The sequence below is a fragment of the Talpa occidentalis genome, unplaced genomic scaffold (genome assembly GCF_014898055.3).
Source record: "Talpa occidentalis isolate TD23 unplaced genomic scaffold, MPIMG_talOcc4v2.1 talOcc4.7, whole genome shotgun sequence".
Classification (NCBI taxonomy): Eukaryota; Metazoa; Chordata; class Mammalia; order Eulipotyphla; family Talpidae; genus Talpa; species Talpa occidentalis.
The window spans coordinates 100,666,508-100,682,474 of NW_023605083.1; the positions used below are offsets into that span (position 1 = coordinate 100,666,508).

General features: G+C 45.2%; 1 protein-coding gene across 2 annotated transcripts in view; it reads right to left on the reverse strand.

Moving 5' to 3' along the window:
* MPRIP (myosin phosphatase Rho interacting protein) overlaps positions 1-15,967 on the reverse strand; it is a 127,381-nt gene that overhangs the window by 87,030 nt on the left and 24,384 nt on the right. For both annotated transcript variants that reach the window (XM_037495344.2, XM_037495343.2), the window contains exons 2-3: positions 8,290-8,367; positions 6,340-6,405 (exon numbers count right to left, since the gene is read on the reverse strand). In XM_037495344.2, the coding sequence (XP_037351241.1) occupies positions 6,340-6,405; positions 8,290-8,367 (144 nt within the window). The remainder of the gene's footprint in view (positions 1-6,339; positions 6,406-8,289; positions 8,368-15,967) is intronic.

Below are 15,967 nucleotides of genomic sequence, written 5' to 3' on the forward strand. Positions count from 1 at the left end.
GGTCTCCCTGGTGGTACAGGGGTTAAGTCTCGCACTATCAAGCTACCACTAGTCACTGTAGCATGAGTTCGATCCCCGGACTAAGTTAGTTCACCTGCTGTTTCACCAGCTGCTCCCCTCAGCAGTGTATTTCAGCAGATCCTCCTGTTCTGCTCCCCTCTGTCTCTGGTGAATCCTCCTCCTCCCACCCCCGCCCAGCACCTCTGGCCTGCACTCTAGTTTGTGTATGAATAAATAAATAAAAATTAATCTTAAAAAAAAAAGAAACAGAGGAAGTGGATTCAAACCCACATTTACTGGACACACAAATCAACACTCTCCATATACCCCTTGGGCTCCCAGCACCTTTTTGAAAAGCAGGGCCTGCCTCAGGAGGCCAAAACCATGTGAACAAGTACCAAGGCCAAACATGACAGATTTAAAAATAAATCTAAAACATGACATGACTAAGCTGTAAAATATCTTCTCTGGTTCCCCATCGTACCCCTATCCTTTAAACACAAAGGTCCTCTGCTCCTGAGGAAGCTTCTCTGCTTCTTGGACAGTAACAAAGGCTAATTCTTCATTGCTTGGATTTCTGCACACCTCTGACCACGTGGTCATATGTGTAGACTGCAGGCTGAAGTCAGTTTAGTTCAACAAGCATCCTTTCTTCAAGGTTCCATGCTATCACCTGATAATCAACACAGTTACCAATGAATCAGGTCATCTTTGCCTAGGAAAGCCCAAGCAAGGGGGCAAAGCCAAAACTTCAAGTAGGGGTTGTCAAGTGTGAGCACTTCCTAAACAGCCCTGGAGTGATTGTATAAACTGTGGGTTCCTGTGCCAGTTCTGGGGAGACTCTAACACAGGGGAATGTCTAGAAAAGAATGGCTGGGAGTGGGGTAGAGGCTTGGCTGCAAAGGAAAGCCCCTAAGTAACAGTCCCCAAAGGCAGCAGGGCCAAGCTGTGATGTCCCTCCTCTGTATTCTCCTACAGCTAGGTACCTGTGGCTGCTCAGGGCTTTGACACAACACCAAAAGTAGCCAAAATTGAGGTGGGCAAAGGTCCTGATGCAAGCAATCTCCTGGACTCTGTCCTATAGGAAACAAAACTGAAAGTTGCCAGAATCATAACCTGTTATCACTCCACATCCTGAGGAGCATTCAGACCCAGTCTACTGATTACACAAGAACTGACACCCCAGTAACTGCCCTGGCTGGACTTTCACATCCTGTGGAACTAAGAAACCCACAGCTGCCCCCGAAAAAGGCAAGTGCCCCAAAAGCTAGCAATGTTTTTCCCTATTATGTTGAGGAATGTGAACCAAGCTAAAGGTCCTTGGCGTGGTATCTACAGTCATGTAACTCTGGTCTGTCCTGACTCAGAAGGATTCAAAGCTGAGGAGGGAGTGCCACATAGCAAAAGACCAGCTCTAATACCCCACACCTGCCACAGAAGTGGGGTACCATCTCTCTAGGGTCAGTTTATCTCAGAGTAGGTGGGGTTCAACAGCATTAGCATTCAACAGTTTTAAAAAATAAGGAACAGACTGACACAAGCTCCAACATGGGTCAACTTTGAGAATGATGTGCTGAGTGAACAAAACCAGACACTAAAGGAATAATACGGCATGATTCCACTTCTCTGAGGCTATTTACATATGGCTGTCCAATTCATCGAGATGGAAAGTTGAATGGTGGCTGCCAAGGGCTAGAGGAAGATGGGTGGGGAGTTAGAAGTTAATGGGTTCAGAGTTTCAGTTCTGTGAGATAAGGAGTTCTGCAGATGGACGGTGGTGATGGTGACAGGACATGAACTTGCTTAATGACACAGAACTATACTCTTTAAAATGATTAAGATAGTAAAGTCTGTTACATACATTTTACCATAATTAAACAACAACAACAACAACAACAACAACAAACCTTAGACTGTCCTTTTGCCTTGCTTCCAGGAGGGAAATAGAGAACATGTAAGAGACCTAGCCACCCAAGTCATTCAAGTGCAGTCCCACTGTGGAACCCTGACACCTCATGGCCCAGTGTGTTCCACCTGAGACTTGGGGGCTTCTGCTTCCCTTCTGGATTGTGTGCTCCCCCAGGAAAGCCCTCTGGTCATGTATGGGTTCTAATGATACCAGCACCTTAGCTGGTCCCCAAAAATTCAAGGAAAAGTAGAAAGACCCGGCATAACAATTAGCAGCATTTTACAGGGAGAGGATCAGAAACAGAGGAAAGAGGTAGCAGTTTGAGTTTGTAGCGTCTTCACTCCATCTACTCCTGAAAGACCGTAAGCCCAGCCACATTGTTCAGACTCCCACTTGTCTGTGAAGCTGCCCTGAGCCCACCTCACCTCAGCTTGCATTTGGGAAATTTTTTTCCTTTTTTGGGTATTTTGCCTCTCCTCCCCACCCACCAGTTACAGGGTATGTGGGTGTATCGAGAAAGAAATTTCCCAAAAAAGGAAAAGTGATTCCTAAAGGTTAGTCCCATCACAGAGCTGCCGGAAAAGAAAGGCAGCAGTTGGCTGAGGTCCTTGCAGAAGTCCCCAAGCAGAAAGGCCTCTCAGAGCAGCCCTGAGGCAGGAACTGATGGAGGGACTATAGCCTCCTCCTCCCTGAGTCCCTGATGATCCAACCCAGGGGGCCGAAGACAACTTTCCCCCACTTTGCTCTCTGGAGCCTGGGGGGGTGGGGGTGGGGGCTTCCTCCCTTCTGCTGAGGAACACTGACAGCTGCAGTGAAAAACTCTCCTAATCCCTGTCCCAGAAGCACCCTGGGTCCCAATTTCTCTCTTTTCTCACCAGGCCTCCTCCCCCTCCGCCCCCTCAAGCTGGAAGCAGAAATTCTGCAGCAGTACATTTAAGTTAGTTAGTTCAACTCAACAAATATTTACTAGGTTTGTGCCACCCAAGTTCCAAGCCAAACAATGCAGAGATACCAAGAATTATCAGGGAGCCCAACAATGAAAAGAAAGTCAAAATCTAGTTGGTAAAAGAACATTTAAACAAATGCAAGCAAATAATAATATTGTATAAAAGTCAAGTAACAATTTGAAACAGATTGTGACTAAGTGTTAAGGGAACAGCCCAGCCATAAAATGCTACATTTTATTACAGGCAATAGATTAGCTACACAGGCATGGGGTCCTTTCAGGGGAAAGGTGAGAGCTGGAGCTAAACTTGGCAGGAGTGGCAGGATTTGTGGTGTGATTAGTGGTTTGATTAGCACAGGCTGCTCTGAGCTGCTGTTTTTAGAGACCAGCACCAAGATGTGTCAACGAAGATGACACCAAGAAAGGACCATGACATAGGCACTGTGGTCTGAGCACTCTGCTTAGGTAAGAGACTGGGTAAGAGTCTCTGGTTCCCGGGTAAAAGAATACATCTAAGCAGTTCTGTTAGCCCTGTGGTAGCCTGATGTGCAGGTCACAGCCTACAGAACCCACACCAGGCAGAGGCCCCCCTCTACTCCACCTTTGGTACTTGCCACACCAGCCAGCAGGCTAACCCTGTACCATCACCTCCCTCACTCCCAGGAACTCTAAGCAGTTAGAGCTTCCATATATCAAATTTGTATTTTAATTTTTAAAAATAAATTAAAATTTTTTAAAGCCACTGACACCGAATTTCTCAGTCTCAGCACTGCTAACATCTGGGGCTGGATCACTCTCTTTTTCTTCGTAGTATGCCTAGCTGCATTCTTGGCCTCCACCCACTAAATGCCAGTAGCAGCCCCTTCAACCCCCATACACTTCTGAGAATCAAATATGATTCCAGGCATTGCCAGGAGGCCCTGGCAGCACAGTAGCCCTTGACTGAGGACCGTGGCTCTGTTTCCAGGGACCAAAAGGGAGAACTAGCATGGCTGGATCCAGTTCATACATGAGCCTGCCTGAAAAAAAATATGCTCCAGGTTTCAGGACCCTGTGAACAGGTTAAGACGGAGCCAGATTTCAAGAAGGCTGACCACTAAGGTAGAGTTCCTGTCTGGATTGCTCGTCTGGAGGAGCAGTCAGGAAGAACAAGCCCTGATGCAGACCAATGGGGTGGGAGACATCCCTCCTACAAGGAGTCCCTCCTCCAAGCCCCACAGCAATAAGTGCCAACACTGACCACTGAGCATCAGACTACCTACAAGGAGTCCCTTCTCCAAGCCCCACAGCAATAAGTGCCAACACTGACCACTGAGCAGCTGGCATCAGACTACCTCCTACCATCTGGCCTCTTCTCAAGTGCAGTCTGCAGCTTCCTTGAGGCTTTCCCTATGGGATTTTCCTTACACAACAGGAAAACCCTCAAAAGTTACTTTCAAAGTATTTCAACGCAACTGCCACTGTTTTTGTTTTGTTTTGTTTTTTTCTTTCCCTAGAGAGATAATAACATTTAATTCCCTGGAGGTATAATGTGTTGTACTGTCCCCAGTTTGGGTGATCAGCCCTATCTCATCAGGTCATTCTCTTCAGCTCCAAGATGTCTGCCAGAAAGTAGACCATGGCCAAAAACTCTGAACTCTGGCATCCCCTCAATGCCCTCTCTGTGGTCCAAGGTTTTCCTGGGGCTTCTTTTTCCATGTTGCTAGCACAGTCCCATATCTGCCCCAAAAGCACATGAAATAATACCCAACCAACATCCAGGTTGCTGGGAGACCAAAATGTACTGTAAGGTGTCAGTACTCATGGTTCAACAGTCTCAATTATTTAGGAGCGGTGCTTAGGATGCAGCATGTGCTCTGCATTTGCGCTGACACAAAGGCGTCCCAGTAGCCACTCTCTTTGTGCTTGTGCAACTGAGCCGAAGGGAATAATGGATTCTGCTGGACTCCAGTTAGACCTAAAGAAAGATTTCCTGACCAGAATAATCGGTCTCCAAGGAAAGTTCAGGAAGCTCTTTTTTGGGATGGATCATGGCCCCAGCCCAGCCTGGATGTAATCCAGTGACCTGCTGAGGCCCCTTCTCTATTGTTAGTGTTTGTGAGGCTTAAGAACAGGTCAGTCAGGCACAGGGAGGACAAAGTAAACCTCATGGCTCTTAGGAGCCCAGCTCTCTCCCCAGGGCTACTGTCCACATGACAACCAAGTTGCAAGAACACAGAGGGGGAACTCTAGGCTTGGTTTCTTTCCCCGAAGGATATGAGTGTCCTGCTCTTACCTCTAACAAATTATAACATTCCTTCAGTACTCACCTCCAATCAGTCACCTCAAACTACTCTGAACTACAGATGTTTCCATGGCAAAAACACTCTGTATGAACATACTGTACAAGTATGCTTTGTCAGACAAAATGAGAAGGAAAAAAAAATTTTTTAAAGCAGGACCTAATGAGGTGGTAAGTTAATATAGAACAAGGCATCACACCTATTAATTCATTTTAGAAACAAAAGAGACAGCATCACCTCACAAAAGATTAGGACCCAAGTATAAAAATAACCCACTTATAGCCTAGTCACATAAGTGAGTATCTACTCTAAAATCCAGTGTCCCAACAGTCTAGAAAGTCCTTGGAAAGAACCATCTCTGCTCCCCCTTCCAGATCCCTGCTTTCACACGTGCAGCACAGGAAAGGACTCTGAGGGGCCTAGGGTCAGTGAGTCAGGAATCACATGGTGTGATCCAATTTTCCAGGGCAGTCCCAATTTTCAAATTTTGCCCGTATGCATGTACATGTGCTCACTCACACATACTTCAAACAGTACAGGAAAAGATGCTCAAATTGTCCATATTCAATCCTTTACAAAGCTTGGTATTTGGTCAAAGTTTAGTTAGAAAAGATTAATCTTCAGAGAGACAAAATGGGTGGGAAAAGGCCATTCTACCTTGTTGGTTTTGGGTTTGTCTCTGGATCAACAATAGTAAATACTTATCCAGAAAACCAGGTGGGTGGCAGAGCAGGAAGGAGTCTGTCTGCTCAGTAACCAGAAGAACATAGACCCCATGACCAGGAAGACCTCTAAAGTAAGCCAGCTAAGAAAATTATACCATGACCGAATTGGATAAGCAAAACCAATGACAGCAACAGAACAAGGAATAGCTGGGTGCGCCATCTGCACCCCCACCCCCATCTTACAAATGCATAGCCTGTTCTTTCCTCTACTACAATCACTCTGGCCATGTCCAACACTGTCACCCTTGATCCGAAATGATTTCCTGCCTCACCACTTACTCTTTCTTATGATCACTGAGGATGCCTCAAACCAAAGGTTTGGCATTTCAGGGCCATCTCTACGAATTCCTTAAAAAAATCCCAACACCCAAATAGAAGCCCAAACATGAACACCAGCTGCCGTATTCACAGACAGCACAAATGTAGCAAAAACAAAGGGGCCTGGCTGGCGACAGGGAGTGGGTGGAGGACACTCACCATCTCATCCAGGGCGTAGCGCAAGAGGCCATGCTCATAGAGGATGAAGAACCGCCGCTGCCATTTCTGCAACAGAGTACAGAACGGGTAGTCAGGATGGTCTGGCCCTGAATCTCTGCTTATTGAGCCCCCATCTGACCAAACCACATCTAAGGAATGCCAGCTCCAGAACTTCCATTTCTGGGGCAGATGGCAGGAAAAGAGGGACCCAAGGCAGAAGAATGGTGATTTGTTAGCCAGGATTAGGCCAGGGAGTGGCCCCAAACCATTCAGTGTGCTTCTATACAAGTTATTGAGACTTAAAAAGATTTTTTTTTTTTTTTTTAATTTACAAGCTCCTCAGGAACAGAAACAATATCTTGGTCACCCCTTTGAATTTTCTATGTACCCCTCACAGAGCTTTTCACATAATGTATGCCAATGTTCATTTGATTAAATGCCAGGCATTGATTCCCTATTTTCAAAAAAATCTGGGAAACTGCTATAAAGGGATTGTTCCAATGATCCATGAGAATGGGAGACTGGGGGAAGAGGCCTGGGCTCCACAATTTACTGAGGAGTAAGGAACTAACACAGATATAAACTGAGGCATGAGACCAGAAGGAACGATGTCCAGGGAGTGACCAACCTGCAAACATCTGCCTTCTATGCTCCACTCAAGGGCCAGGCCACTGGGTGCCCACGGGCACTGACAGCAGAATAAAAAGCCCCTGAGAGTATATGCCTTGCTTTTGCGGGGAGAAGAGCAGTGTCTAGAACACGAGACTGCTGGTCCCTGAATCCCAAAGATCATCATGAGAATCCATGACCTATTTTCAACATTTCAAAAAGCTTAAAAAAAAAAAGCCATACTTTTACTGACGAAAAGGTTACAAGCACTAACTAATATATCATGTCTATCTGCTTTGGGTCAGAATTATATCACTTATAATAATGATTTTCCCATCAGAAGCTGGAAATAGCAATTCTGTCTGACCTAAATATTAAACAGGAAGGGGGCTACTTCCTGGTAATTGTGAGCATTGAATCATAGTCATTTCTGTTTTCCTTCCACCTTGGTGGTATGAACAGGACATTCAAATGGCCTTGAGAAGAGGACACAGAGAAGGCTGGTTCCATGCTGGAGTCTAGGGAGAGGACTAGAATCTTTCCAAGAAACATTTTCAAGGTTCTCATTGTCTTTGAAGTCACTGCCCATTCCAAAAGGTACCCCAAAGACCCCAGACACCAATACAAGGTCTGTGGGCCACTGAGGACCCCAGCCCAGAGTGTGAAATTTAGGCTGGCGGCAGTAGACACCAAGAGGCAGGGCAGAGGAGCTCCAGAGTAATGGGGAAGGAATCAGAGTTCAAGCAATTTATAGAGGGTGAGTGGCAGCACCCAGAAGAGAACACTGGAAAAGGGATAATGCCAGTTTGGCAATCTATCCCCCACAGCTCAGACCTGGTTGCTGCCAGCAGCCTGTGCATAGCAGGGACCCACACTGGGCTGAGGTCCCCAAAAGAGATGTGGCAAAAACAAAGCTGGCCCTCAAGGTTCTCTTCCCTACCAGAAGCATTTATCTGCTGAGCTCCTGGCCCTAAGGGAAAGAAGGAGGGAGCTGCCTTGACACTGACGGAACTAGAAGCCTAATTAATTAGCACAGTGCAATATCTGCTGAACTACTCTTACTTTTTCCATTTATCTATTTCCATTTCTAGATTCGAGATGACCCAAGAAACTGGCAGTACCATGTGAGAGATTCACCACCTTTTGAAGGGAGGCCCAAGCATAATAATGTAAAATTGAAAATTTTCGTTTAGAACCTATCAGTTTATCAAATGGGAATTCCCTGCTGATCCTGCCATTGCAGGATCCACCTATAATATTCCCATCTCCCTCTTCAATTCTGACAATATGCCCTGAATAGGCCCCTTTTCATTCCCTCTCACCCCAAAAGTTTGCTCTTACCCGAGACCGATGCACTGGATTGTCAAAGTCAGTACCATCTGGAGCCAGGAGCAGCCAGCCACCATAAATGGGTTTTGCCTGGAGGAGAAAAAGGAGGTCAGGTCATCAGCAGCCTTGGACAAGAGAGTCAAGTTTATGACAAGTGCTTGCTGGACACAGAAGTCACCTCTATTCAACATAGGCCATGCATCTCATTCCACAGCTACAGGGGGAATCTCCTTGTTGGACAGCAAGATGCTCATGGAAGATCTGTAACCTCTGATATGGAGAGAGCAACACAACACAGTCTGAAATATTGCAGAATACAGGAACTGCTAATAAATGGATGCCTCCTTAAGTTCTTAATCAAGCCACCAAGATCAGAGGGAAATGGCATTTTCTTCCATAACCATGAGTGTCAATATGTGCCAGGCACATAAACAGACAGACAAAAACTTCCCTATGGCACAAAACAGGGCCTGGAGGAAAGACACTGCATAGCGATCAAAGCTAACACAGGTCAAAGAATCACTACCTTACTTACAGTGTAACCTTGGGCTAAAAAAAACCCTTTGAGTTTCAATCCTCCCATCTGAAAGATGAGGATGATTATAATTATATCTATACCTTATAAAGTTTATGTGAGTACTGATGAGATGATACAAGTAAAACACAGCACAGGAATGCAAACGGGTATGGCTACTGAGGAAAACAGAATTACCACATGACCCCAAATTCCACTCCTAGGAACATATAGACAAGAAAACGGAAAACAGGTGATTAAACAAAAACTTGTACATGAGTTTTCATAACAGCACTATGCACAAACACCAAAAGGTATAAACAACCCCAATGTCTATCAACAGATAAATGAATAAACAAAATGTGGTTCAGCCACACAGTGAAATATTACTTAGCAATAAAAAAGCATGAACAACCAATACAGGCTATAACACAGATGACCCTTGAAGATATTATGCTAAGTCAATGACAGTCACAAAAGAACAAAAAGATGATTCCTCTTATATTAAGTGTCCAGAACAGACAAATCCAGAGACAGAAAGCATTTTGGTAGTTGCTAGGGGTTGGAAGGAGAAGGAAATGGGAAGTGATTGCTGACAGGTATGGGATTTCTTTTTGTGGGTGATGAAATGTTCTGGAATTAGTCGGATAATTGTGTGACCATACAAATATGTTCAAAACTACCAAATTGTTATAATCTCAAAAAAGTATAAGGAAAAAACAACAACAATGAGTGCCTGGCCTGTGGTTAATAATTGTTAACTATCATTATATTTACATCTAAAGAGTTCTCCTTCCCCCAAAGATCCTGTAGTGGGAGCACAACAAGAATGAAAAGACCTAGACAAATATTCTGGCCCCACCTCCCTTCTTAGCCACACCCAATTGGTGGTGAGACTGGAAAGGCACAACCAGGTCAATTGACCTACTACCCTTTGGAGGACAGTTAGCAAAACTCCAAACTCTCTCACTGCTATTTACACAGGTAGAGGGATCTCTGGGTATACCTTAGGGGGCCTCTTAACATGCCTTTTATTCATCACTCCAAACTGTGAGGCCTCTTCACACCACCTCATTTTATAGCTATGGAATCTATGACTCAGAGAGGGAAGGTCACTTGCCAGAGGTCACAGAACATCAAGGAGAGCCAAGAACATTTTCTTTTCTTGGCTTCCGTAGGATCCTCAAGACCCCGGAGGGAAGCACTGGTTTCTCATGGATGTGGACAAAGCAGGTAAGAGGAGCTTCAGGCAAGGGGCATGGAGTGGGCAGGAGGAAGTGAGACTGACTCCCATCAAACTCAGGAGAGGGGTCTGACAGGGAAGCAGAGATTAAAGGGACAAGCTCACAAGGGCCATGGAGTATGTGGAATGAATTTTTGCCTAGGAAAACAGAAGCTAAAAAGAAAGCTGGCACCAGTCAGAGATGTGCACACTCAGCAGATAACATAAAAGCCCCACACAGGATTGGGGATAGGGGGCGGTAAGCACTAGGGTAGGACAAATCCTTGTCTGTCTCCTGAGCCAGGTGACTTCCCCATTTTGCCTCTCAGTCTCTAATTTCCCAACATATGATCTTAGGTTAGGCCCCAAAGCCAGGTTTACTCCATTTCTCTCTAGTTTTGATTATATATCACCTCTTAGCCTCTGGCTGGAGGGCTTTGGGGCAACTTCACATTATCAATCATATCATTCTCACCTTTCCCCCAAAAGAGGCAGGAGACTTGACGGGCTGGTATATGTCCCCTCAGAACCCAGTCACAATCTCATCCCAGCCCAATGCCAGCAGCCTTACTCATTCAACAAATACCAGCTCAGGCCTACTGTGTGCTGTATGTACATCAGGGAGCCTGCCAGCACTCCTCACTTAGCCATGACTTCCTTATCAGATCATCTGAAGGGAGTTGAACTCTGGGGTGAGCAGGTTGTCCTAGAAGGTGGGGAGGCTGGACCAATGAAGAGCACAGGACAAGAAGCAAGTGCTCTGGGAGGAAGGGCTGGCACATTCCATCAAAAACATTCACCAAAGCAAATCTGTAGTGCTAGAAAGTGGGTCAGTGGTTGCCTGGGGATGGGGGGATGGAAGGCTGGGGTGGAGAGGAGTGTGACAGCTAAGGGATACAATGTTCTAAAATTGATTGTGGTGATGTCTGCACTACTCTGGGAATACACTAAATATCATTGAATGGTATCCTTTAAACGGGTCAATTATACAGTATATGAACTCGATCTCAATAGAGCTGTTTTTTTGTTTGTTTTGTTTTTTTAAATCACTTACCGGGCCTCCCCAGTGGTGCAACGGTTGCACACTGGGCTGCAAAGCTGCCCGCAGCCTCTGCAGCGCTGGTTCGGTCCCCGGCTGCCAGGCGAGGGTCTCACATGGCGGGCTGACCTCTCCTGCCGCCCACTGTTCCCCTCAGCAGTGTACTTCGGTCCTTCTGCCTGTTCTCCTCCCTGCTCTGGCTCTGGTGAATTCTCTCACCCTCCCGCACTTCTGACTGTACCCAGTGCTTGCATAAATCAATCAATCAATCAATCAATCAATCACTTACCAAGGCCTTTGTCAGGCTATGGGAAAGCAAAGATAAATAGGAGAATGTTCCTGCCTATTATGCACACAGTCCAAAGGAAGTGTAAACTAATGTGTGTTGTTCTCCCAACCCTAAGGATGGGGATCATTATGTAAGTTTTCAGGTGATTCTGCCCCCAACCAGACTTGGGAAACTTCATACAAATTGATAGGGACAAAGGTTTCAAAGGGCAATGAGCTGCTCCACTGGTTTGTAGGAAGGGAACTGGAACGTGCCAGACACAGAAGTCAGAGGGGAAGCAGAAAGGAACAGGGACAGGTCAGACAGGGGAAGAACAAGGTAGGACAAAGAGCTACAAAAAAGGGCTGACCTGGTGTCCCAGCTGGATGACTACAATGTATCTGCTGTGAAGCAATAGGGTCACTGGGAGAGAGTGAGGTACCGTGTACCCTGCACTGCCATCGAGTAAGCAACTAGGAGGGGTGAGAGGCCTAGGAGGCGAGGACCTGCAAAACACACATGCAGGAAGATAGCCTGGAGTGGAGAGGGCTCTGCGTATAGCTGAAGCACCAGCAGGAAGGCAGGCCTTTGTGGGCCAGTGAGGGGCCAGTCTGATACTACAAAACAGCTCAGGCTGCTCCCTGCATAAACTCAGTGCTTCTTACAAAGGAAGAACATCCAGACTCTGTAACCCTTTCCACAAGCCACAGCCAAGTCCAGAACATCTCTCAAACTGCATCTTCCATTCTACCTGTTTTTGCACAGTCTACCCTGCTGCAGTCTCCTCTTCTGCCTGGGCCTCTGCACTGTTCTATCATCTTTTCTCCACCTGGCAATCCCGCCCATTCTCTGAGCCTGCATTAAAATGCCCCTTCATTAAAGGAGCCCATTCTGACAGCCCTTGGCACTATCAAGTATCTCTCCTTTCCTTAATTTGTAATAATGACATCATTTCCCTACACAGTGATGTTACTGTGAGTGTCCCCCCCAACAGAGCCTTCAGTCTAGGAAGGCTAGGATGGTGTTAACTCATTTCCCCTGGTCCCCCTCAGCCCTAGGCAGGTCTGCTGAGGGAGGCTGCAGTGCACACCTGTATTAGTCTTGGGTCTTTGAATCCTCTCTCTCTGAGCTTTCTTCTCTTTGGAAAACCTGGGATCCTGCCTCAGCCGCCCTACCCTCATCTCACAGGCATGAGAAGGTATCCCAGAAAGTGCCACTGCTTCGGTGACTATTTCTCAGACTGACTAACCATCCGTGTCAGTAAATCCAGAAGTGCCTTCCCCACCAGCTATCACTACAGGACTGAAGACACACAAGCAGTTTCCTAAGGCAGCATCCCTCCCTCTGACAGGCCCCAAGGCATTCTCTTCCTAAGAGTCCCATCATAACCTGAAGAACAGACTTCAGGCCATCCAAACAGAAATTCCAAAAGGAAGTTGGCACAGGAGGACTGTGTGCTCTGGAAGCTTTATGGTGTGCTAGGACTGTTGCTGTTTTCTGGTCGAGTGGCTGGGCAGGAGAGGCAGGTATCTGATCCCCTGAGGATAAGTCAGGCTATCCTGCAGACCCAAAGGGTGGGCCTGAGTTATGTTCCAAGCATTCCTGCACAAGGTAGGGAGCACACTGGTTCAGATTCATGTGAAAGTTCCCAGATGAGGGCTTGCCTTGAGCTACTTTCCTTTCAACAAACTAGGCTGCGCTTCTGGCTAGTCTCTGGGAAAAGTTGCTGGTGGGCATACCCTTCAACCCAAAGTCCTTTCAAAAATGGTTACCTGTAACTGCTGCTTACTAGAAATCAGGTAGACATAAAGTTTTTCCTACTCGTCTTACTACAGCCCAATAAAACCCTGAACACTGTATATATTGGAAGACTCTGAATGGAAGAGAGGGGCAAGCAGAGAGGCTGGGGACTTGGGATCCCAGGAATGACAGTGATGAGCCCCCTGGCTTTCCTTTTTGCCTCATCTGCCCTGACTGGGGACTAGAGAAATGGGGCAAACTAGACATGCCAGTGGGCACAGACCAAAAGCACCCCAACAAAAGGTTGCTCTCTCTAGCTGAAGAACCAGGAAAAAGAGAGCTTGGCAAGAGAGAAAATTCTAAAGGCAATACCTGCCTGACTACAGTCAGAAACCACAGAGAAATGTAGCTCTATCCCTTCCCACACCAGCAATGGCTAGACTTCCCCTGCCCAGTTAAGAAGTGCTCCAACACCCCTACCAAGGAGGTATCAGGAAGCCAGGATTTTCACCCCCACCCAGCACAGACAAGGGCCCCCTCCCTCTCCTTGCTGCAGTAGAGCACATATGGGGAGCCAGAACTCCCACTCCTATCTGGCAAGAACAAGGAACCTCTCACCTCAGGTGTCAAAGGAAGCCAAGTGGGAAACCTGATCTTTGATCTCCACCTGAAAGTAAAAGGTGGTGGCCCCTTCCCCTGCTCGAGCAGTGAAAGGCAGGGTCAAATGCAATCCAGAGTCCCCTAACATGCCATGAAAATGCTCAGTTTCAGTGGAAAAATCCCCATTATATCAGGAACTAGGAAGAGGGATCTAAATGGAATGAACAAAGACAAATAAACAGATGCCAAAACCATGGTGACAAGACATCAGAATTACCTGACAAAGATTTTTAAGCAGCCATGATAACGTGTTCCAACAAGAAATCATGCTTACAATAAACGAATGCAGAAAGCCTCAGCAAAGAAACAGGATCTGTAAGAATCAAAATGGAAATTTTGAAACTGAAAAATACAACCACTGAAATTAAAAAGCTCAACTGGTAGGCTAACAACAGAATGATGGGAACCAAGAATCAGTGAACAGGAAGACAAAACAATAGAAACACTGCAATCAGAAAACAGAGAGAAAACAAGACCTTAAAAAAAATAAACACAAGAAGAACAGAATCTTAGGGACCTGTGAGGCAGTAGTAGAAGATCTAACATTTGTGCCATCAGAGTACTGGAAATAGAGGGGAAAGATGGCCAGACAGAAAGGAGACTCAAAGAAAGACTGAAAATCCCTTATATTTGGTAAGAATGTCGACTTTAGATTCACGTAGTTGCACGATCTCCAAAAGATAAACCCAAAGAAATTCACAAAAAGACACACCATAATTAAATTTGTGAATACTAAAGACAAAAAGAAATCTTAAAAAACAGCCAGAGAAAAAGTACAGCTTATAAATATGAAAAAACCAAATACAACAATGGATCTCCCATCAAAATCACAGAGGCCAGAGGAAAATGGCAGATACTTTTCAAGTACTAAAAGAAAACAACCGTCACACCAGGATCCTATATCAGGGAAAACATCCTTCAGGAATGAAAGGGAAATAAAGATAGTTTCAGATGAAGAAAAACTAAAGAGAATTTGTTAGCAGACCAACCTTTAAAAATGGATAGTGGGGGCCTCCCAGGTGGCGCAGCGGTTGAGCGCTGGGTTGCGAAGCTGCCCGCTGCTGCAGCGCCGGTTCGATCCCCAGCTGCTCCCCGGCCACCAGAGGAGGGTCCCACATGGCGCGCAGACCTCTCCTGCCGCCCGCTGCTTCCCTCAGCAGTGTACTTCAGTCCTTCTGCCTGCTCTGCTCCCCACTCTGGCTCTGGTGAATTCTCTCACCCTCCCGTGCTTCTGACTGTACCCAGTGCTTGTATAAACAAAACAAACAAACAAACAAAATAAATAAATAAATTTAAAAAACATGCCTCTATATAAAAAAAAAAAAAATGGATAGTGGGAGTTCTCTAAAAAGAAAGGAAATGATAAAAGAGGAATCTTCAATCTTCAAAAAGGAGGCCAGAGCACAGTAAGCAAAAACACAGGTAGTTAGGTTTTCCTTCTCTTGAGTTTCTAAAAATAGGTTTGACGAAGTAAAAATTATAACACTGTCTTATGTAGTTCTAAATTATGTACAGGAAATACTTGAGACAGTTACATAGGAAAGAATAAAAGGATATACAGGGAAGTACTCCTTTTACTTAAACTGGTAAAATGACACCACCAGTAGATTATGATAAGTTGTGTATATATAATGTAACGCTTAAAGCAAGCACTAACAAAAAAAAGGGGGGGGGGTTAAAAAAAAGCAAGCACTAAAAGAGGAAAACACTGCAAATAAATCATAAAATTTATCATAAAACTTGGTTTTTTAAAGTTCAAGCAGGAAAATATATAAAATCAGAAAAAAGAAAAAATAATTTTGGCCTAACGTATCAACAAATATCAGCAAATACAATCCAGCAATATATTTAAAGAATTATACAAAATGAACAAGTGGAATGTATTCCAGAAATGGAAGACTGGCTTGATGCTCCAAAAAGTCAACATAATCCACCATTTTAACAGGCTAAAGGAAAAGATACCTGTCAACACATCAATGAATGCAGAAAAGAGCATTTGACAAAAAATGCAGTATCTATTCATGATCAAAAAAGAAAATCCTCTAGGAAAAATAGAAGGGAATTTCCTTGACTGACAAAGAATACCTACAAAAAACCTACAGTTAATATTATATGTAACAGTGAATGGTGAAAGACTAAATGTTTACCTCTAGACTGGGAACTAGGCAAGACATTAACACAGTGTTGCAATTTCTAGCCAGTGCAATAAAGCAGGAAAGGAAATAAAAGGCATGCAGATCAGGAAAA